At 48.7% G+C, this 20,236-nt stretch overlaps 9 protein-coding genes across 17 annotated transcripts; 5 read left to right on the top strand and 4 right to left on the bottom strand.

The window, feature by feature from the left end:
• Positions 1 to 23: 23 nt before the first annotated feature.
• LOC118517543 lies at positions 24 to 704 on the top strand. Its single transcript, XM_036063782.1, has 2 exons — positions 24 to 191; positions 268 to 704. Exons 1-2 carry the CDS (start codon positions 26 to 28, stop codon positions 648 to 650), a joined length of 549 nt encoding a protein of 182 aa, XP_035919675.1. The 5' UTR covers positions 24 to 25; the 3' UTR covers positions 651 to 704.
• Positions 705 to 1,516: 812 nt separating this feature from the next.
• LOC118517548 lies at positions 1,517 to 3,044 on the top strand. The gene is made up of 2 exons (XM_036063788.1): positions 1,517 to 1,799; positions 1,859 to 3,044. Exons 1-2 carry the CDS (start codon positions 1,637 to 1,639, stop codon positions 2,278 to 2,280), a joined length of 585 nt encoding a protein of 194 aa, XP_035919681.1. The 5' UTR covers positions 1,517 to 1,636; the 3' UTR covers positions 2,281 to 3,044.
• A 196-nt stretch (positions 3,045 to 3,240) lies between these two features.
• On the bottom strand, positions 3,241 to 4,622 carry LOC118502498 (gustatory receptor 68a-like). The gene is made up of 4 exons (XM_036034730.1): positions 3,825 to 4,622; positions 3,531 to 3,755; positions 3,369 to 3,458; positions 3,241 to 3,306 (listed from the first exon to the last, which is right to left on the bottom strand). The coding sequence occupies exons 1-4, from the start codon at positions 4,620 to 4,622 to the stop codon at positions 3,241 to 3,243; spliced, it is 1,179 nt and encodes a 392-aa protein (XP_035890623.1).
• Positions 4,623 to 6,156: 1,534 nt separating this feature from the next.
• Positions 6,157 to 7,833, bottom strand: LOC118517526. Of its 5 annotated transcripts, none has more exons than XM_036063758.1 (4): positions 7,037 to 7,833; positions 6,729 to 6,947; positions 6,557 to 6,646; positions 6,354 to 6,496 (listed from the first exon to the last, which is right to left on the bottom strand). In XM_036063758.1, the coding sequence occupies exons 1-4, from the start codon at positions 7,805 to 7,807 to the stop codon at positions 6,437 to 6,439; spliced, it is 1,140 nt and encodes a 379-aa protein (XP_035919651.1). In that variant the 5' UTR covers positions 7,808 to 7,833; the 3' UTR covers positions 6,354 to 6,436. The 5 variants fall into 5 exon arrangements, 4 of the variants coding, with proteins under 4 accessions (XP_035919650.1, XP_035919649.1, XP_035919651.1 ...); XR_004908325.1 differs by having other exon boundaries at positions 6,355 to 6,496; positions 6,781 to 6,947; XM_036063757.1 differs by having other exon boundaries at positions 6,157 to 6,496; positions 6,557 to 6,947.
• Positions 7,834 to 8,038: 205 nt separating this feature from the next.
• On the top strand, positions 8,039 to 9,639 carry LOC118517528. Its single transcript, XM_036063761.1, has 4 exons — positions 8,039 to 8,897; positions 8,973 to 9,116; positions 9,181 to 9,340; positions 9,424 to 9,639. Exons 1-4 carry the CDS (start codon positions 8,073 to 8,075, stop codon positions 9,531 to 9,533), a joined length of 1,239 nt encoding a protein of 412 aa, XP_035919654.1. The 5' UTR covers positions 8,039 to 8,072; the 3' UTR covers positions 9,534 to 9,639.
• A 1,864-nt stretch (positions 9,640 to 11,503) lies between these two features.
• On the top strand, positions 11,504 to 12,674 carry LOC118517544 (putative gustatory receptor 28b). Its single transcript, XM_036063783.1, has 6 exons — positions 11,504 to 11,590; positions 11,658 to 11,930; positions 11,998 to 12,147; positions 12,230 to 12,298; positions 12,384 to 12,473; positions 12,537 to 12,674. Exons 2-6 carry the CDS (start codon positions 11,718 to 11,720, stop codon positions 12,597 to 12,599), a joined length of 585 nt encoding a protein of 194 aa, XP_035919676.1. The 5' UTR covers positions 11,504 to 11,590; positions 11,658 to 11,717; the 3' UTR covers positions 12,600 to 12,674.
• Positions 12,675 to 12,682: 8 nt separating this feature from the next.
• On the bottom strand, positions 12,683 to 17,839 carry LOC118517518. Of its 5 annotated transcripts, XR_004908323.1 has the most exons (8): positions 17,696 to 17,833; positions 17,182 to 17,623; positions 14,447 to 17,100; positions 14,112 to 14,366; positions 13,943 to 13,996; positions 13,574 to 13,625; positions 12,985 to 13,334; positions 12,683 to 12,917 (listed from the first exon to the last, which is right to left on the bottom strand). XR_004908323.1 is itself a non-coding variant. In XM_036063744.1 (7 exons), exons 2-7 carry the CDS (start codon positions 17,570 to 17,572, stop codon positions 13,048 to 13,050), a joined length of 3,693 nt encoding a protein of 1,230 aa, XP_035919637.1. In that variant the 5' UTR covers positions 17,573 to 17,623; positions 17,696 to 17,839; the 3' UTR covers positions 12,683 to 13,047. The 5 variants fall into 5 exon arrangements, 3 of the variants coding, with proteins under 3 accessions (XP_035919637.1, XP_035919638.1, XP_035919639.1); XR_004908324.1 differs by lacking the exon at positions 13,574 to 13,625; XM_036063744.1 differs by having other exon boundaries at positions 12,683 to 13,334; positions 17,696 to 17,839.
• Positions 17,840 to 17,946: 107 nt separating this feature from the next.
• LOC118517545 lies at positions 17,947 to 20,034 on the bottom strand. The gene is made up of 3 exons (XM_036063784.1): positions 18,595 to 20,034; positions 18,390 to 18,528; positions 17,947 to 18,325 (listed from the first exon to the last, which is right to left on the bottom strand). Exons 1-3 carry the CDS (start codon positions 18,709 to 18,711, stop codon positions 18,009 to 18,011), a joined length of 573 nt encoding a protein of 190 aa, XP_035919677.1. The 5' UTR covers positions 18,712 to 20,034; the 3' UTR covers positions 17,947 to 18,008.
• Positions 19,088 to 20,228, top strand: LOC118517542 (DNA replication complex GINS protein SLD5). Its single transcript, XM_036063781.1, has 2 exons — positions 19,088 to 19,320; positions 19,390 to 20,228. Exons 1-2 carry the CDS (start codon positions 19,183 to 19,185, stop codon positions 19,927 to 19,929), a joined length of 678 nt encoding a protein of 225 aa, XP_035919674.1. The 5' UTR covers positions 19,088 to 19,182; the 3' UTR covers positions 19,930 to 20,228.
• The last annotated feature ends 8 nt before the right edge of the window (positions 20,229 to 20,236 follow it).

A 20,236-nucleotide genomic window follows, 5' to 3' on the forward strand; every position in this document is an offset into this window, starting at 1 on the left:
AAACACACATCAACACACCGGTGCTATGATGTGCGTACGTACGCTGCGCCCTGGACTGGACGGTGAGTTTTTCGCTGTAGCTCTTTGGCAGCATTGCATCACCACCATCACGCAGATTTTTTTCGTATTCACAATGAATCATTTGAAGCAGCTTCTGGCGGGTATCCTAATTTGCAGTATCGTACAAACAGGTAATTATTGCGCTATAATGAACAGTCCCCACACTCGTGCTTGATGATCCTACTGGTGAAACACCTTCTTCGACAGCGTCTTCCATTTCCTGTTTCTCCTGTGAACATACGGACAGTGACAGTGTGTGTGAGGACAATCTGATCGAATGTGATGCCAGTGCTGCATCGCTTGGCATGATAAGGGTGGCAGCCTTCAAGCCCACAATGCAAATAATCCAATCGTCCACCTTCCGATGCTTTGACCTGCTGATCCAAGACACTCCCAACGAATACCGGACACGAGGCTGTGCCTACGATACGGTGGATGTTTGCCAGGGCGAAGTGCGCGTCGGAGTGCAGGCCGAGTGCAGATGGTGCAACGAACACGACGGATGTAATTCTGCAGGTAAATTCCAGACAAACGTGTTCCTGCTGCTCGCGGTTGTGCTTTCGATGGGAGTGATTCAAAAAATGTTTTGAATAAAAAAGTGTTAGCTTCACTAGATCCCTAATACGTGAGCGCTGTATCCCCTACTGGAAAAGTGTTCAACCAATAGTGTGATAATGAAAACGGGTGAAAGAAATGCAACATTTTGGCTATTTGGAAAGAACTGTGCCAACACTGTGTATTTCAATGTCGACAGCAGCGTATTTACGTTTGAATTGCCGCTTATAACGGCCAACAGCTCCTGACATTGAGCGTGAGAGCTTAATTTCGGAGAAACTGCTTCTTTCTGTCATGCACATGACTGTCAGTGGTGTCAAACTGATACGCCAGCATCGAAACCAAGGTCTATCGAACATATTCCATTCTGAGGTGTCCTTGGCTATGATTGGTGACTTGTTCATTTAGGCCCAGAAAGCTCAAGCACTTTAAATTATATTATTTATCGACTAATTATTCAACAACCATACCCTACATAGTGCTCAAATTAATTGTTACTTGGAGATTTCAATGAGTACAATCTGTAAAAAAAACGTTACCCCTGGCAACGTTACCCAGGCCTACCGCTCTCACAAACACATCAACACGCTGGCAGGATTGCCAGCGGTGAGTGACTGCAGTAATCCAGGGAACGGCAGGCCGGGTCACAACACGCAGCTGTGACGTCATCGCGTCGCTTTCTGCTGAAATTTTCATACCAAAAAAAAAATATAACGGCGAATTTTTAATTCATTTGTTGCCTGTTCATCGCACAACAGTTTCCCAACCTACCGATGCCAGCTACCACGCCCCCGATCCGTCATCCGTGTCGCCGGCGAGTTTCCCGCATACATTGGGCTACGTGCTGACGACTTGAGAACAATAGGTAGCTGGAGCTGTCAAAAGTCGCTGGCTACAAGTATGCACCGTGTACGCCCGCTTTGATGAGACGCCTACTTGTCCGAACGAAAAAAATGATAGAGAGGGCATTAAAAATGAACACAAATGAACCTTTTTGCTACCAGGGCAGAGTAGGAATTCAATGGGTTTTCACGCACTGTGTCTCCCAGCTCTCCCAATTACAAGATTGGCTTCGGTCGGGTGCAGATCGTGGATTTCTTTTGTGCCGTTTCCGAAAGTGAAAGCAATAATCAAAATGAAACTGTTCCTAGTGAGCGCCTTTTTCTTCCTGGCCAGCTTCCAAGGTAAGTGACCGTTCGAGTCGCGTAAAACGCTTCCTATATTTCCCGGTTCGATTTTGCAGCTGCTCGTGCATTGCGTTGCATGCAGGGCGTCGAAATATCGCTTCCGTCCGATGACACCACGGACAAGGACAAGGACAAAGAGAAGATGCCCGAATACACCGAATGTGGTATCGCAAGTACCGCTGTCTCGGCTGCTTCGCTGCTGGTGCTGAAACCGTCCACCGCTACAATACCTTCGACCAGCTACAAGTGCTACCATCTGCGGATCGAAACTACCGACACCAAGAAGGCTTCCATCGTGAAGGGGTGCATCTACAAGGAGCAGGATGTGTGCGACGGCAAGTTCAAGGCAGACAGTGTGCGTGAAGTGTTCTGCAGCCAGTGCGATCAGGACGAGTGCAATTCGGCCCTCCACTTCGCGTCCAACTGGAAGATGCTCGGCTTCACCCTTTTCACCATTGTGTGCTTCTTCATGAAGTAATCTCATTCCACACCGCGGTTCAAGGTTCCGGAAATCCCGGATTCTCCCCGGTTTACTCCACCACATGTACGCCAAGACGAGACGAGTCTCGGTTTTTTGTTTTGTTTTTTAGAGTGTAAGCTTTACATCTACTACAGCAAACGATTCGATAGGCTTCAGTCTCAAACTTCTCAGGATAATACGCATGCCTTCCGCGAGCGTCAGTGTTTGCGTGCGACAATATAATGGTAGGCTGCCGATCGGTGGGAGCAGCACAATGATAAAAAAAAAACACTCACACATAACTATCCCGCGACCAACAGTAGCCGCATCGCATCTGGAAAATGTCCGGGACAATTGCCTTAAAACGACGAACCAACGATATGAGTTCGTAATCTCAAACGCTTTTTATTACTGGTAGATTTTTAGACGATGCATTCCTCGCCACCATCAAGGTCAACGGATGTAGTGACGCTTTCCGTGCTTGCGGCATATTTTTCTCATCACCATCTAGTGCAGTTTCGTATAGTGAGTTTGACCGAACAGATCTTAAAGAAAGTCATTGACATTCGCAATTTTTTGCTTCGCTCATATAACGAAAATCACGTTTACAACCGGAGATGCAGTTTCTCAAGCTTTTCTGCGATAGATTCATTCTAGTTTTTGCTTGCGTGAAGCATCTTAGCGAGTGACCAAAGAAACAATAAAATTTGCAATCATTAGCATGCCGCTCGCGTCTCATCTTGTGCGGCGGGGCGTGTGCGCCGTTGTATCGGCGGCAAACATGACATCATTCAAAACAAGTACAAGCGCGCATGATTTCCTATCGCGTCCCACCCTGTTAATGTGCCAAACGTTCCATGGACGGAGGTTGGACGCGTCGTTCGAAGGCATGAGGGTAAAAGAAGGTTTTATGTTTGAAGCGTGACTGGTTTTTGTGGACGATTCTCCTTGCTTGTCACCGAAAGCGTCGTTCTGACCTTATCCATACTCTTGCATGTGGAACTGTACCAGTATGATCACATAACTCGTCACAGTCGCTATTATCTAAACAGAGAAACTTCCATTAATCAAGTAAACACAGAATCACGTCCCATGGCAAACCTTACCCCGAACAGCAGCGCCCTGTCCAGCTCGTACATTTCATAGTTTCTAATGCCGTACTCCCGATGCATACAATCTAGCGTTACCAGTTCCAGCTGCAATAGTTGACGAAATATGCATAAGCGTGCTGGCGCTAGGACTGGTACCGCCGCTTGCCTACATCTTACCAGTTGCTCCATTCTTGGCCTCTGGTACTGCTGATTGATCTGGTTTAGAAGGGAGCACATTTTCTTCGAGCGTTCGGTGTACATTGCCGGTATCGAGATTATGCAGTACAGCTGCACGCACAGATACAGGAAAAACGTAACCGAATTGAAGTATTTCGTGATGTCCTCTATGCCAAAGCGTTGGTGCCTTATCTCCAGCATCGTCGCGGTGTACATGTAGTATACCTGTGAACACCCCTCGCACACGGTCGTCACTCTCGTAGTCACTCTGTAGAGGCTTGCTTCCATACTTACCGAATAAACGATGGCAAAAAAATACCAACAGTTTAGCATCAATATCGGCAGGTTCATGGTCCTCATGAATTGCTTTTCCAGGCCCACAATTTTACAGTGTAACATGTACAGATGGTGCAGAAATGCGGACGCAATCGCTTCGTCAAGCTGCAGCTGGTGCTGCTCCGCAAAGCTTGCCAGCTTGGCATTGATCGATCCCTGAATGAGGATTCCGATCATCAATCCTACCAGGTACAAATTCACCAACGCGGTGAAAATGTATCGCAACAGTAGGAAGCATACACCGACCGCTATCTGTGCCGCGGTGGGACCATTATCCTGCGACACATAATACATCATCCATGAAAACACAAGCAGTGCCACGTCTATGATAGCTATTTTGACAAAAAGCAATCGAGCGTACTCCTTCTGCAGGCGGCTGCAGTTCCACCGCTGATGAGCTGTGTGGCGCAACTCGAACAACACGTTCAGCGTGCTGCACAACCTGTCAGCATTGATCAGCATCACCACATTCACCACGATCATGAACACATAGATGAAGCACAGCTGTGTCGCTATCAGTATGCTTTCGAGGAAAAAGTTTGCTATATACCCGTACACGTACATCGCAACCATCATGCCGGGAGTTCCCAGGGCTAGGACAAACGTCATCACGATACAGAACACCAAATGTTTCCGGCTTTTGGAGAACTGTCCCGGGAAGCCGGGCTCAAAATGTAGCGGAAGGATACCGCAACCCAGGAGCAAACTCCACAGATATCTTTCGAAAAACTCGGAACACTTGATCCAGCGGTTCATTGTGCATTGGTTCGCTATGCGATGGCCACGGTTTCTGTTCCACAACAAGACTGGAGAATACCATCTGGCGCTTGTTTATTCTACTGCATCCTCTTGCCAGACAGGCTTTTAAATATTCAAATAACGATTGCTTGCGATAAGAGAGCCACAGAGAGCTCTCCCACATGTCCCATTCCCGTAGCGCACATTGTGCCGAGAGCCTCTGGGGTGGTTTTTATTGGTATTCCTGGATGTGGAATTGAATGAGTATGATCAGGTAGCTCGTCATTGTTGCTATCATCTGTAAAGGTAGCGTTACATTAGCCAGTCATGATGGTCCTCCGACGCCAGTTCTTACCCCGAACAGCAGTGCCCGATTCATCGCGTACATGCCATAGTTGCTGATGGAATAATTACGCTGCATGCAGTCCACCATTAGCACCTCCAGCTGAGAAAAGCCGAAGAAGGTAACCTGCATTACAGCAGCCCACTTCTATCTCCTGCCAAGCTGCAACACTCCTTACCAAACGGTCCTGAGCCAAGCGGTGCTGGTGCTGATTAGCACTAACGACATTCAGTAGGCGCATCATTTTTTCCGCCTCATCGGTGTACACCGAAGGGACCAGCACGAGCAAATAGAGCTGAATGCACTGGTACAGGAAGAATATGGCCGAGTTGGTGCAAGCTTTAACCTCGTCCATTCTCATCCCCCGTTGCGATGCTTCAAACACAAACACGTACATGTAGTATACCTGCAATGGAAGGGCCAGAAGGAAAGCGCCAGATTCACGACAGCTCCAGATGCTGCACAGACACCCGCCAAAACCCCGTTAGAGCGTTACCGAGTAAACGATCATGAAAAAGTACCACCCAATGAGCATCATGGTAGGGAAGTTTAAGCTGTCCATGAATTTCTTCGCCATTGCCTCGTTCCTGCAATGCAGCATGTACGTTTGCACCAAACCGAGGGACGGTGGCTGGACGGTCGTCAATCCGATCTGCTGTTTCGACCACACCGCTTGTTGGCGTGCCTCTTGTTTCACGAGCTTGTTTATCATCACTTGCATCACGCCACAGATCAGTAGCCCGAGCAGGATGAAATTCTCGATTATCGTGATGAAGTACATCATGCCGTAAAACAGCAGGGAACTCACGGTAAGGGCAGCGTTCGCACGTTCGATCGTGGTTTCCTCGAACGTGTACAGCGACAGGAGCTGCATCGAAATGTCCAGAAACACAATTTTGAGCAGAATCGCCGAATACAGTCGAAAGTCCAGCATCGAGCGGCTCAGGGCGGTTTCCAGCACGTGCTTGAGATCGAACATCTCGTTCAGTATCGTGTGCAGAGTTTCTTTCCGCGCGACGAACATGGCTTGCACCACCAGAATAAAGAGATAAATGAACGCAAACTGAAATGCACTCAACACGTTCGTGATTTGATTGTCGGCGTCAAAGTTCATCGTATACAGCACGACGCAAACGATCGGGGCCAGCGCAGCGAACACCACCAGAGAAACGGCGCAGATCAGCAGATCCTTTATCCGTGCCGTAAAACGCCGCCTGTGACGATCAAAATGTAACGGCAAAATGCCAAACACAAACTTCAGCACAAAGCCTTCGACAACGGTCCACCAGCGATGAGCTTGCATTGTTGAGGACTGAGCGCCCGGAATGCAAATTGGCCGACCGAAGACGGAACGACGCCCGTTACTGTTAGCAAATGAACATACATATATTATGATTGCACGCGTGCCTGGTTTTCCCCACGACACCGATGCCTGATGCTGCTACATTTATTGATCCGAAGCGCATGTTGGGGATGGACTTCGGAGGACTCATTCCTGGAGATAGTATTGCACTAAAATAATCATGTAGCTGGTAGTGGTGGCGACGATCTGCAAAACAAGTGCCCGTTAATAAACTCGCCGCGCTTACGCCAAAGCCCGAATACTTACCGAGAACAGCATCGTGTTGTCCACCGCAAACAGTCCTTTTATGCGTATCGTGTAGTCCCGGCTCAAATGCTCGATGGTGAGCAGCTCGATCTGTAATGTACATGGAGAACACATTTTGCATTGTTAGGAAGTTGTTTTCCACCGTTGCTGCACCACTAGTCAGTCGGCTGACCGCTTGATCTGCTGGGCCGTCCGAAATGCGTCCAGTGTACAGGCTCACGTACGAAATGATTTTTCGCGCACAGGCAGTAAACATGGCCGACGCCGATACCAGAAAGTAGACCTGCGCTACCTCACTGATGAAGAACGAAACCGGGTTGATCACATTCCGGAACACATTCACCGAGCCCGACTGGAGATCCTGCACAACGCTCGTGTACGTGTAGAACACCTAAGGAAGCAAAGCATGTTGCCATTAGGTAGAGAAGAACCGCATCAGCATCAGCAACGCAGCACACGCGACACGGCACGGTCACCTACCGAAAACACGATGATGAAGAAAAACCAGATGCACAACAGTAGTATCGGCATGCTCACGACCTCCACGATGCTTTGCACGATGAGGGTCGTCTCCGTGTGCATCAGATACAGGCGCACGGTTTCTTTCGGAGCGCTTGGCCCACACGCGACATCCTTGCAACGAGCATTGAGAAGCATGTGGATGTTGACAGCATTGTACAGCACAAACAGAAGAAAGTTGATGGCAACGTTCATGCTGCTCACCTGCAGCAGGTTCAAGAATCCCAGAAACGAATAAAACAACGACAGGTTCAGGTCCAGAAACGTGCGAAAGAAGGATGCACACAGAATCAGCATCCCCAGGTCGAATACCAGCAGCTTTGCGAGCAGCTTGCGGGCCAATGTTGGGGCAAACGATACGCCTGGCGCGCCCTGCATCGTCTGCTCGCGCAGTGCCAGCAGAGCGTTTAGCAACTGGCAGAGCTTTCCTCGGTTGGCTACAGCTTTCAGGCGCGACATTATTACAACGATGTACATGAACAGGAACTGTATCACCATCATGTAGTAGTTAAGCGGTGTGCTCGGATGCACTATTCCGCTGATCGGAATCCAGTAGGTGAATGGTGATGTGACGGCATAGACCACGGTGCCCGCCACATTGCCCCAATAGTGGGGGGCACTTAACACAAACCGATTTTCCGCGGTGTCCAAACGAAACGGCAGCAATCCACAAACCATCAGTGACCAGACGCAACACTTCTCCATAGCGGTGAGGACACCTGTCGGTGCCATCGTGGCTAGTCGAAGATTAATGTTCAGCCACGATCATGCTTCGCGTGACGGTCCGCGTCGCCAACACTTTGCTCGATTGCTTACAAAGAAAGGCATGGAAGCAATGCCAATTCTAATAACTAATTCAGAGCTTACCCTGTCCTGTTGACTAATGCACGCATGTCACATGTGCGACGTCTGATGCGGACTCTTCAATGTATTGCCCTCGGTTTGCTTCGACCAGATCAGAAGTCCTCCACGCCGCAGTAGCATCTGACGCAGGACCATGCTTCGGCAGTGCTTTAGCTTTCTGTACTATTTCCATTCGATCATGGGATTAATTCCTTTCCGAATCGACGATCGGCACAGAGTTCGGCGTAGCACGTACAAACGCCGATGGTCGCTCACGATCGCTCTTAGTACGGCCGGTTTAGTTTGCTACAGCTTCACCACCGTCACACTGGGAGGATCGTTTTCGTCCTCCGGGTACGCGGATTTCGTCCTCATTCGATCGCTAGTGCTTGTCGAGTTTTTCATCCGCTTCTCGAACGCCACTCTCTGTTTCTACCAGATACTCACGAACGAGGCTGCTCTGCACTGTTACACACATCGATTTATCGCGATCGTACAGAGCGTGTGGCGCAGCAGCCGATCCAGTAGCACGGTCCAGTGGATGGTGTACATCCTTGTGGGCAAGCTGGTGATTGTCGATGTCGGGATGTGCACTCGGTTTGTGCTGAACTACGGAATCAACCGTCCGGAACACAGCGTGCACGGATATCGGCTAGTGAACATCTACGTGGTCATGATAAGTGCACAGCTCTCGAATCTTCTGCTGCTGTTGCTGCTCTTCGCTTCGTACACTTTTGGTCGCATCAACGATCACCTTGATCACACTGTGCGCCAGATGCTTTGCTTCGAAACACATGGCTCCTATTGGAAGCGACGAAAAGTTTTGCAGCAACAAATCTGCTGTGACGCCAGCGATACAATCGATCGGCTCTGCTCGCGGCATCAGGAGCTAACCGAGATCGTACAGGCGCTGTTTTCGATTTTCCAAGCGCCCCTCTTACTCATCAATCTAAATCAGTTCATTGTGATCGTCTCTCGCGTAAGTAATCGGCACTTGTGTAACTGCTTGGGCGCTTTCACCACAACTCATGGCACATTTCTTTGGCTCCCTTAGATTTACTTTGCCTACATAACACGAGCACAAACCGACAATGAATACATATCCTATCATCGATCTTCGAACTATGTGCTGTACCTTTGCTTCGAAGCTGTTCAATGTTGCCTACTCGCGTTGGGATCGTCCGCTGTCACCAAACAGGTTACTGTCTTTCACCCAACCCCAAGGAACAACGATCATCATCGCGCTTCTTCTCCTCGCCTAGGCTCGTTTGTCGGGGATCACGCTGAACGAATTCATCGACGCACCATTAGACACACGTGCAGAACGAAGCATTGAGATGTTTGGACTTGCCATGTTGGCAACTGATTTTCGGATCAAAGTCGCCGGACTGTACGTGTTGGATCTAGCGTTTCCTGTTTTCGGCAAGCATGGTTCCTCTCTTGTTGCTATCGCCGCCTTATCCTGATCATTGTTGGTGAATCCCTTTTTTTGTACTATCCCGTAGCTTACCACAACTGTCTACATGCATCTCATCGTGCTGATACAGTTTCAACTAAACGCCCATTAGCCACTGACTTCCCAGGCGCTGGAAGGTTGCTGGAGTTTGTACTCTGAAATACGGTAATTGTTAAATCAAATTGTAATAAAATCTGACCAACTATCAACTACTAACTTCATAATTAATAAATAAATAAATAAATAAATATCAAGTACTAATGCACTTCAGTGTTATAGTAGTCTGTCTTAGTAGTCTTTGTCTTCTGCAAGCAAACCATCTGAATACACATCACATCCGTAAAAACGGCTCCATGGATATGCTTTGTTGGATGTTGTCCGACGACAAGAGGGAAAATTTACCTTTTACGATAGGTTTCCTTTCCCAACTTTCCCAATGTCCCCGAAATAGGTAAATTTCGTCTTGAGAACTGAGCGAAACGGTTTGTCCTTTCTGTTTCTGTCGCTCCAACAACTAAAACAATCAATCAATTATACCACCGACCGCACTTATGAAGCAATACTAATTGTTTGTAGTCAGAACCCCGACAATTTCAATTACTACGATTACTCGTCTCAATTAATTAACGATTAACGAATGATCACCGTCCGTCGGCGGTCACCGATTGGTATGCGGTGTGTGGCTCATACAAAGCGTCAAGCAGTATCCTTCGCCATGTCGTACGATGTCCGCATCACGAAAGCAGTTCTTCTGCTATTCAAGTGGTTTGGTCAACTGTATGGCATTTTGCCACTCTCATCGCAAGCGTTCATCTTCGTCCGTTCCCGGACAAGTCTTTGGTACAGTCGAACGATCGCATTGTGTCTGCTGGTGATCTATCCGTGGGCCTACCTCGTGCTGCTCAATGAGCATCATTTTCCGATGCTAGCTATCAGCTACTACCTCGTGATGGTTCAGTTCACGCTCAACTACTGCATTGTGGTTGTACTCTACCTGCAAGTGCTGTACGATCCTTCAACACTGCTGCGTATCCTGAATGACCTGATCGTGCGTACGCAGGCGATACTTCGCTACACCTGCTCCTGCGGCGAGTCCACCGTGGGACGCCGACTGCTGCTCAAAACGATTGCTTTCGACATTGCGCAATCGTTCTCCTGGTACGGTAGTTTCATGTGGCTTCAGCGAATCTTTGGCCTAAGCTATATGCTCGCCTTCTGGTTCAACACGGTCGCCGTTATGCAGCTCGTAGGAATGACCAACATCCTGCTGGCGGTTCTGCTGTGGGGTGCATTTCTTTACCGCCTGCTCAACGAGCGGGTGCAAACCATTATCGACAATCTGGTGCAGATGGCCGATACAGTACAGCATCGCGATACTGCCAACCACGAGAGACGGATCGTTTTCAATCACATCTATCGCCAGCTCAGCATTCTGCGCGCCCACCACTATGCGCTCACCGAGTGTATTCAAAACATCGTCCAGTTCTATAACGTGCCGCTGGCGCTCGTAGTGTTGTATCAATTTTTTATCATTATTTCTGAGGTAAGCAACTGCACAGCAACTCCCGTTCCACAGTACTTTACTTATTCAGCGCATTGTTTTGTGTTAATAAATATTAAATCGCACCGGAAGGCAACTACACGTTGCTACGTCGTTGACAGGCCTCCTTGTTGCTCCGACTGCGACACGGTTAGTCGTCCAACTAAATTGTCGGTGTCATGGCCAACTATCGTCGGTCCATCACGATATACGATTCCCTAACGTTGCTTGTGCTACGCGTCCAGTTTCACACAGCTCAAATGATGGGCTATTGCCCATTTCGATACACTGGGCTGTTTGAAAGTTTTTCCGTGAGCAAAGGGCTCACCCTGTGGTCTTACGGGCTTGCAGCGGCACAGATCTGTTTCTATCCCTTCGTCTATTTTTATCTCATATCGGAAATTCCTTATCCAGATCTCACCCTTGTAGTTGTTCTCGTCTGGGCGCAGTGTGTCCTACACTATTCTACCCTCACGCTTGTCTACCTACATCTGCTACCGTCCAGGGCAGTGATGTGTGAAGTGTTCAACCGTCTAGCCCACCTTGCGCGCCTGCTCAACGGTGGCCATCGGCAGTGGAAGGTGCAGAGAACGAAAAAGAACATCCTCAAAAACGCCCTCAAACTATTTCTGACCGACGCGCTCATCTGTGCACTGTTTGCGTTTTACTACGGACGGTTTGTTACGCGCGGTAACCTATTGTCGGAAATACTCTGGATATTTAACGTTTTTGCGATTTGGCAGGGCGCCATCTTTACCAACGTGATTGTCTTTCTGCTGAACATCAGCGCTCATTGTTATGACATGCTCAACCGTAACATCTCTCTGCACGCACAGCACATTCGCTCGTCTCGTTACTCCGATGTTCAGTTGCACCAAACTATAACGTACGAAGCGTTAAGCTCTATAAAACAAAATCACCATCTGGTCACTTCCAATGTCGGCACGGCCATCCGTCTAGTGAGCTTTCCGATGGCGTGCCTACTGCTCGTTCAATTTATTATTATCATATCGGAAGTATGCATCCGTCGACTGCTGGGCCAGGTGCGATTTGCCTGATTGGGACCTTTTTTTTGCCACTCAGATATTCTACGCCTACACATCGATCGTGCAGGATATCAAAAACGAGGTGGATGTGCCGCTGGGGACCTACATGAGCTCCATACTGTTTGCCATCTTTGAAGCTATCCAGTTTTACTACATCGTGTCGGCTAGCTCTGAAATCACCGAACAGGTTTGTCTACGGAGAAGCAGGTTAGGTTAGTGTGTGATAGGAAAGGATTGACACAACAACGGCACGGGTTGTTTCGTTACAGGCAGAAAAAACCGGGTTACTACTAAACGAGTATATTCCAACCGGACCGAACGTCAGGGTAGAACGTTGCGTGAGTATTTGCTCTGCACACTGACCAAGTGTCCGCGTTCCTGAGCTTGTTTGTCACGTGCGTTCAATGATTCTCCTTGCTTCAGATTGAATCATTCACCATAGAACTACTGCATCAGGACTTTAAGATCAACAACTGCGGCATGTATGACGTTGACTACACGCTGATGTTCTCGGTAGGTGCTTGCTCACGACACATATAGACAGCAAGTCATACTAAACCCACACTACCCCCTCAGATGATAGCCACCATAACCAGCTACCTGATAATGTTAGTGCAGTTCCAGTTGGCCGAATTTTAAGCTCCCATGATGCGCCACTTTGAAGGTTCGGATACGCGAACACTGCCCAGCCACCAGTCGAGTCGGTACGTTCTTCCATACTCCTGTCTGTACCGCCAACTTCGTATCCGTTTGGTTTATTAGACACTTGTAATACATCAATTGAGCTAGCGTAGCTTGAGTGATAGAAATTAGTTCAGATCGGTATTTAAATTACACCGCGTTTCTGTTGTACCGTGCAGCGTACAGGAAACACAACATATTACTCTTCTTTCATTTCCCAGGCAGGATTTCATTCGACCAAAGCAGCGCAGTTCTCTCGTTGCTGGCGGAAGCTACCTACAACGAGAAGATGGGGGATAGACATTGGAGCAAAACACGCCATTCCACTGGCCACCATTCCTACATTCTCATGATGTACAGTATTGCAAATAATGACGACGATCGTCTTCCGCGTCGTCCTTCGCGCCTACGGCTGTCGCTTTATTCTGGCGATGTACTTCGTTTGCGTGAGCGCACTGCTCCCCTCGGACGGGTCCATCATGCGCGTCCAATCCGTTACGCCAACGACGAACCCTAGCTGGCGCATCTTTTCCTGCGCCTTGCGCTCCTCGACATCGGCCCAACGGACACGCTTCTTCTTTCCACCGCCTTGCGTTTCGCTCTCCTCGTTCTCGCCGTTCACATCGTCCAGCTGCAAATAGTCCTCAAGAGTAGGGGGCCGCTTCAGGGGTTTGCTGATGCCGTCGAGCCTCGCTATGGAGAGAAGGAAGACAAAGAAAAGGGAAAAAACACAAACGCACACACAGAGAAACAAAAGTTCAATTATAACGTTTACACACGTTGCATACACAAAGCGATGCTACTGTCTGTTACTAAATGTTCCGATGACGAAAGACATGACCACGGTACATATCTTTCACGCCTTTTCAACAGAATTGATTATTGAATGCGGTAAGTAGCAGTAATGCAAAAGGTAAGCAAATTATACCAACCTAAGTTCTGCTCACTGGTGTCGTGGTCCCATTTACTCGCGAACATGTCACACTATATGCACGCATTACATTTACCGATAGTTTTTGATAAGAAAAAACCGTATCATTACGACGCTAAACGCTGCTTCACCATTCGGCAAACTGTTCAAATTCTACGCTGCGTGCAGCCAGGCACAACACGTATGGCTCACGATATAGATATGGATAGGAAATGCTAAATACTAAACAATCTTAAGGGTAAAATGTGTGTCCACATTGAGCGGTTTGGCCGGAGGTGCCACATGTTGCCGAAGAATCTTACGCTCGAACATGTGCGGCCGAATACGTTTCAAACATCCGTCTACGGTTCCTAAATATTCAATATCTCACCTCAGCCATACCCTCCACCGGGCTGTCGTTGCTGTCGTCGTGTGATGTGCTGGTCTACAAAAAAATTGGATATTGCACGAAGGCAAGGCAGCCATTATTCACCATTCGCCAAACCATGGCAAGCAATGTTAACAGTTAGGTGTGATGATTAATGACTACTGTTTCCTACTTGTTCCGGTTGGGCTCTGTCCTCTTCGACGTACGGGCGCTCCTCGTCCTCTGCGGCAAGCTCCATGTCAGCCACTGTCGTATCCGTATCCGCCGGCAGTTCCGGTTCGAGCAGAGAGTTGAAATTGATTTGCACGTGCTCTTCGGGAGCCAGAGCCCAATTGTCGGCATACGCCTGAATCTCTTGCTCGGTGCGCTTGTGAATGTTCTGCCGCACACAATCTTCAACATCGGTCTGCATTGTGCACGTAAAAACCTGCCAAAAAGCATTGCAAACCAAACAGGAAACTCATTCCTCCAGCCAGACTTTCCCGTCCGTCGCTCTCGGCCTCTTACCTTAAAACCATTGCTCCGGGCGTAGTTATGAAACTCACAATACGTTTCCAGCCGGTGGTTGCAGCAGTCAACGATCACAAAATTGAACAGACGCTCGGAAATGGTCCGCTTAAACGCCTTGATCAAATTCTGAATGTAGATATCCTCCATTTCCGCATCGTACTCGTACTCTGATCGGGTCACCTTCACTACCTTACCCGTCACTGGATCCTTCTCTTCCACCTCTCGCTCCGCCAGAAAGTAATCGTCGAGGCTCAGCACTCGTGGCGATTGGTCGAAGGCTTGCTCCTTGTTTTTGATTAAACGCGCCAGGTGCGATTTGCCGCTGCCCGGTAGACCGCGGATCAGAAAACATATTCTAGGCGGACGGAGGAAGCGTCCCGGTGGCAGCAAAAGTTCGTCGATGTCAACCATCCGGGAGGCGGTATGATTATGCGAAGATAACGACGATACCGTCGATTCGGACCGTTCGTCCGGTGGTTCTTGCTTGATTGCGCTTGACTTTGCGCTTTCGTCATTGCTCTGATAGGCAAAGCCATCGTCCGGCCCGATGTCTTCGTCCGAGCTCAAGTCTTCTAGCAACAGTTCCGGTTCCTGCTTGCAAGCAACGGTGTTCGAAGTTGGCTTCTCATTCGGTGCTGGTTGTTGCTGTTCCTGCTGCTGTTGCTGTTGCTGTTGCTGCTGTTGCATTTGCTTCAGCTTCTGCTTGCGTATGGACGACGGCCGCTTTGCGCGCTTGGTACTAAGGCAGTTGGGGCGATTATCGTTTATCAGCAGGAACTTGCTCGGATAGTTGGGATTACTTTCCTCCGGATTGGGATTGAGATGCATTTGCGCCAATCGCTCCAAACCAGACACCGTTCGATCGTGCGAAGCGGTCGAATTGGTTTGCGGCCACGGTTTATTTGGCTGCGCGGGCGCTGCTGGCCCTACATTACTAGCGACGCGCGAATGATTATAATCAAACCGCTGGGCATTGCTAACGAATCCATTTTCGTTACCCGCCAACATCTGCCGATCTATTATGCCTTCACGAATGTGGAATTCATCCCGCCTGTTAAATCTGTTATTGTTCGTGCCGTGTTGAGTGCTTCCACGGTGGCCATAGTCTATGACACGTCCAGCCGGCCTACAGTTGGAGTAATCAAATACCTGCTGCGGTTTGAAATAATCATCGGCCGGTTCACTTTTTATCAGTTCCTTCACCGGTGGCAAAGGCTTTGGCATTCCCACGACGGTCCGCTTCGGTTCATCTACCACGAGCGTACCGATGCGAACTTTTCTCTGCTTCAGCACCTGGATCGCCAACAACATTTTGCTCTTCCGTTCATCGAAGCTTTGCACATGCTCGTATCGATCGTAAATTTCCTGATATTCATCCTCGGTCATCCAGTCCGGTTTGGGCACGGCCACCGGACGACCCAGCTCCGGATCCACTTCGTACTCCTTGTGCGCTGGAGCCTGGGGCGGTGGTCTGAAATCGAAGCGTGGCATTTTCGCTAATGGCGACCCGTCACCCGTATAACCATCGATAAACGAGGATCCATTCTCCGGCACTGAACCCGAACTGCGACCAAATCTATCGCGCTGCGACTTGTTAGCTGATCGTATCGTAGGCGGCGGTCGGGTCAAGTCAACGTCAAGCAGTGGCGGCGGTATGCGCGGATTGAATGCCTGCGTGTTATTGAGCGGTAAAAGCCTTTCTTCTCTCACCATCGTGTTATGGTGCGGTGAAGCACCGCTTGTAGACGGAAGCAGCCCCCGATCGTTCGGTCCGTTAATATGGGAGTCAAACGTTCGAGACGTGTTCGTGTGATGTATTGCCCCTCCTTCATTCGCGTCATTCGGAGACCTTTCCACGGAGTTGGTTCTATCCAGATTTGAATTGTTTGAGAGCTGGGCCAAAGCTGCTACCAGCGGATTGGCTGTGCTACCAGAACCAACTCCTGCGCCGTTCCCGGAAATCGTTTTCCCCACCAGTTGCAGCAGTGCGTTCACGTTAGGATCGTTCAACAATGTACTGATCATGTTTTTGTTCGAGTTGGTGTTTGGCTCGCTTTGCTTGACTTCTTCCTCGTCGTTCGACAAATCGATGACCGGATCTTCGAGTTTCGCTTTTTTCGGCATTGGCGGAGGTGCATCATCGATCAAATCCAATCCAGGGATACCATCGCCACGAGCAGCCTTGCCCGAACCGCTGAACAGATTTTGTATATGCATATCGTTTCTTTCTCTCTGAGTACTTTCTTCCGTTGGCATAATGTAGGAGGCTGATTCCTTCGCTGCTGGTTCTGCGGGTGGTTCTGGTGGCTGCAAGGATTGTGATGGCTGTGGTGGAGGTGGTGGTTGAGAGGATGGTGGCGGTGGTGGTAGCGGTGGCTTTTGTAAAGTTGTGGCTTGGGACGTATTACGAGTAGCATGACCCGTAACGTGCTGCGATCCATTCCTTCGCCGGCGCAGTTGTTCGCGGTGATCCAGCAGCTTCTTGCGCTGCTCCTCATACTTCTGTTCGTACTCTCTGTACGCCGCTTTGTCCGGATGGTTAATGTTGGTTTTTTTCCATGTCTCAAATTCCTGTTCCCACTTTCGAAATTGCTCATCGAAAGCGATCTCCTCGGGACTCTTCTCTTCCGGAGGAGGTGGTTTCCCACCAGCTGAAACATTTAGAGAAAATAGAGCTGTAAGTAACTGTAACCAACGCGCAGCTCGCCAATTTCTACAATCGTGCCCTTTACCTCTGCTCATTTTCAGCTCATCGGGATGCGGTTCTGCGGGTGGTGGGGGAGCAACCATGCCCATCGAACCAAACGCTGGTCCAACCGGTAGTGGTGCCGCAGCGTAGGGATTAACCGCGAAATTCGGCCCAGCTTGCGGCATCGGTGAGGCAACGGGAGGCAGTGCGTTGCCTGTTTGCTGTGCATATTTCTCGCCGTACATTGCGTACCACTGGGCGTACTGTTGCTGGTACTGCTGCCACTGCCATTGATTGTACTGATCGGTATTTGCTGCTCCATAACTAGGTACCGGTGCACTGGGCGCTGCCGGACGAACATTGCCCACCGGCGGAGGATATCTTGGACCCATCATGGCCTGCGGGTTCCCTGGCCAATTGTTCTGCCATGCCATTATGTTTGGTTTTTTCTTGTTCCTGTCGAGGCTTCACATACCCTTTGGACTCTGCAAAAGAATACACAATGTCGCCGGAATTAGACGGCCGCTGGCACTTATGATTCGTAAGCACATTTGTACATTAAATGATCCTTATATGGGACGTGCTTTCTGCGGAAAAACACGAAACAAGCACATTCGTTCCGCTTTACTTTATCTCATCTTCACATTCGCACCCAATTGTTTTGCTGCTAATTTTTATTCCAAAACCGCGGCGACTGACAGCTCACTGACAGCTGACTGGTTTGCCAGGCCGTGCTGCCAGACAGCAATACCAAATTGTCTCTTTCTCGCATTCGTGTCATCAAGCTGCAGCAGAGCCCGCACTCGAATCATGGTTTCTGCACGTTTTATTATATTTACAGCACAACTTTCATATCAACAAATACCTACACTATCGACGTCGACGGCCACGAACCTGCGTCCATCCGGGGTCAATGGATTCCTCGATAAACTTGGTGCTGGAACCGTATGTGCTTGGACTAACTTCCGAGGACTCATCGGCCGCCGATGCCGGCTCCACTTCCATATCTTCGTGCTCGTTCGCATCTTCCTCGCTATCGCTGCTGTCCGCCTTTTGCTGATATTTTATTTTCGATCCACTCACTATCCACATTTCGCACGGGATCATCTGGTCAATTTCAGCCCTCACTTCTTCCTCCTTGCCTTCCTTCAGCATTTGCAAGTGCTTTATTAAAATTCCGCTGACCTCTGTTGACGAAAACAGAAATGTGCATCAATGGAGTGACTGGTTGTGCTTCGGCAAATCTCATACCTTGAATAGAGTCATCCTCGCAAATAGTCTCGAACTCTTGGTCCATTATTTCTTCCAGCACCTCGCGTAAATCGATCGCGTCAACATGCTTATTTTCTGTGCAGTACGAGGTTACGTAGTCGATCAGTTCTATTGCCGTCTGGAAAGGATGGTGCACAACAAATTGTTAGTAAAACGAACAGTACATTCCGATGAAGCTTCTCACATTCAACCCCAGTGGGCCGCCCATGCCATGCTCTACTGCGAGCCGCAATGCTGTCCAGCGATTCAGCACATTCTCCACCACCACCCGAAAGCATTGTTGCAATGCTTTTGCCGACATTTTAACCACTAGCCGTATATGAAAATAGCTGCAACTCACGCTCGTCTCCACGAGGTTGCTTTCCTACCGTAGTTTATTCCCTATATTCGTCTAAATCATCGTAAACACACCACAACTTCTGGTGAAACTCGATCGTGATTCAGGTCATGTCAAAAACCATCACTTGACAGCGCAGAGCAATATGCAAATGTCAAATAAATCAATTGCATTTTTCCACATTATGATAACTAAAAAACATTTATCGAATCAGGCAGCAATAGAAATTCTATTCTAATGTATTTTTATTGTTTCACAAAAAATAAGATTGTTGTTAAGAGTGAAATACGACAAAATAAAAAAAATCGCCGAACATCAATTGTCCAACCTGTTCAGATGCACTTTCGGCATTCAAAACTTGTCACGCAATTCCCGCGCACAAACTAGGTTACCGTGTTTTGATCGCAAACAAATTTAAATAAACTTTCCTGCGTGATGGAAGGTAGTGAATTAGATTCGGAAAACCAGCCTGGAACAAGTGCTGAGGCTGATTTGTATCTGAATGGTTCGCGCAACGGTAGGGCCGAAGAGTTTGAGGACGATGAGGAGGAAGTCCAAATGTCCTCGCAAGAGGTAAACAACAAAGTGGTTAACAAGGACAATGTAAAGCTCCTGCCTAATTCCATCTTGTGTTGCCGTTAGGTTTTGGAAGCTCTTCAACGTGCCTGGATAAATGAGAAGTTTGCCCCGGATGTGCTACCCTATGAAGAGGCGCTGGTGGAAATGGTCATGATACAGCTGGTGCACATGGAGGAAAATCTAGCAACGGCAAACAAGAACGATCTGCTCTACATCGTACACCGGATGGAGGTGGAACGCATCAGATTCATAGTGGCTAGCTATCTGCGGTGTAGATTACAAAAGCTGGAAACATACGCGTCTCACGTCCTTGAAGTGGAGTCTAGCAGACCGCGCAATTTAAAAAGACTGTCGGAAGCAGAGCAGAAGTTTACGCGCGACTTTCACGATAGTGTCGAAACTCATTTCCACGAGCTGGTCACTCGTCACATGCCACAAAACCATCAAGATGATGAACGAGCGCGCCGCGTAGTACCGAATATGAACACACACGTTTTTGCTCGAGCGAGACAGGACGTCGGGGAATATTCATTGGCTGGTGGAGAACACTCGGTCAACATTCGTTACCGGTGCGGTACATTTGTTCCGATACCGCGATATTGAGCCACTGGTTATAGAAGGGCAGCTAGAACTAATCTGATGCACGCCCCGATGCACGTATTATGTATGTTTTCAAATTTGAAAGGCAAGCAAAAGCTTGTTTGTGTTGCACAATCTTGTTACTATGGTTACGTTAGGGTCCGCTACGCTGTAGCGAAGGAAACCAACTTTCGTCCTTCCACATTAAAGGAAACACACGCGCAGATATGAAGCAAATTGATATTGGTGACCTAAACCTTCATATTTACGAACTAAAATAAAGTAAAGTGGCAGTAGTAGTGCATAGTCGACAACGCAAAAAAGCGCCTGG

This window comes from Anopheles stephensi, chromosome 2 (genome assembly GCF_013141755.1).
Source record: "Anopheles stephensi strain Indian chromosome 2, UCI_ANSTEP_V1.0, whole genome shotgun sequence".
Classification (NCBI taxonomy): Eukaryota; Metazoa; Arthropoda; class Insecta; order Diptera; family Culicidae; genus Anopheles; species Anopheles stephensi.

Coding starts and splice junctions, on each gene's coding strand:
- LOC118517543 (XM_036063782.1), top strand. CDS start 26: ATGATGTGCGTACGTACGCTGCGCCCTGGACTGGACGGTGAGTTTTTC. Junction 192..267: donor TTGCAGTATCGTACAAACAG/GTAATTATTGCG, acceptor CTTCTTCGACAG/CGTCTTCCATTTCCTGTTTC.
- LOC118517548 (XM_036063788.1), top strand. CDS start 1,637: ATGGGTTTTCACGCACTGTGTCTCCCAGCTCTCCCAATTACAAGATTG. Junction 1,800..1,858: donor CTTCCTGGCCAGCTTCCAAG/GTAAGTGACCGT, acceptor TCGATTTTGCAG/CTGCTCGTGCATTGCGTTGC.
- LOC118502498 (XM_036034730.1), bottom strand. CDS start 4,622: ATGAACCGCTGGATCAAGTGTTCCGAGTTTTTCGAAAGATATCTGTGG. Junction 3,756..3,824: donor TTTTTGCCATCGTTTATTCG/GTAAGTATGGAA, acceptor GGGTGTTCACAG/GTATACTACATGTACACCGC. Junction 3,307..3,368: donor ACAGGGCGCTGCTGTTCGGG/GTAAGGTTTGCC, acceptor TTCTCTGTTTAG/ATAATAGCGACTGTGACGAG.
- LOC118517526 (XM_036063756.1), bottom strand. CDS start 7,807: ATGGCACCGACAGGTGTCCTCACCGCTATGGAGAAGTGTTGCGTCTGG. Junction 6,948..7,036: donor TCTTCATCATCGTGTTTTCG/GTAGGTGACCGT, acceptor TTGCTTCCTTAG/GTGTTCTACACGTACACGAG.
- LOC118517528 (XM_036063761.1), top strand. CDS start 8,073: ATGCTTCGGCAGTGCTTTAGCTTTCTGTACTATTTCCATTCGATCATG. Junction 8,898..8,972: donor TCATTGTGATCGTCTCTCGC/GTAAGTAATCGG, acceptor TGGCTCCCTTAG/ATTTACTTTGCCTACATAAC. Junction 9,341..9,423: donor TCTAGCGTTTCCTGTTTTCG/GCAAGCATGGTT, acceptor ACTATCCCGTAG/CTTACCACAACTGTCTACAT.
- LOC118517544 (XM_036063783.1), top strand. CDS start 11,718: ATGCTCAACCGTAACATCTCTCTGCACGCACAGCACATTCGCTCGTCT. Junction 11,931..11,997: donor TTATTATTATCATATCGGAA/GTATGCATCCGT, acceptor TTTGCCACTCAG/ATATTCTACGCCTACACATC. Junction 12,474..12,536: donor ACTACACGCTGATGTTCTCG/GTAGGTGCTTGC, acceptor CTACCCCCTCAG/ATGATAGCCACCATAACCAG.
- LOC118517518 (XM_036063744.1), bottom strand. CDS start 17,572: ATGGCATGGCAGAACAATTGGCCAGGGAACCCGCAGGCCATGATGGGT. Junction 17,101..17,181: donor TGAGCTGAAAATGAGCAGAG/GTAAAGGGCACG, acceptor TAAATGTTTCAG/CTGGTGGGAAACCACCTCCT. Junction 13,335..13,573: donor CACCAGTGAGCAGAACTTAG/GTTGGTATAATT, acceptor TTCTCTCCATAG/CGAGGCTCGACGGCATCAGC.
- LOC118517545 (XM_036063784.1), bottom strand. CDS start 18,711: ATGTCGGCAAAAGCATTGCAACAATGCTTTCGGGTGGTGGTGGAGAAT. Junction 18,529..18,594: donor GCGGCCCACTGGGGTTGAAT/GTGAGAAGCTTC, acceptor CATCCTTTCCAG/ACGGCAATAGAACTGATCGA. Junction 18,326..18,389: donor CGAGGATGACTCTATTCAAG/GTATGAGATTTG, acceptor TTTCGTCAACAG/AGGTCAGCGGAATTTTAATA.
- LOC118517542 (XM_036063781.1), top strand. CDS start 19,183: ATGGAAGGTAGTGAATTAGATTCGGAAAACCAGCCTGGAACAAGTGCT. Junction 19,321..19,389: donor TCCAAATGTCCTCGCAAGAG/GTAAACAACAAA, acceptor TGTTGCCGTTAG/GTTTTGGAAGCTCTTCAACG.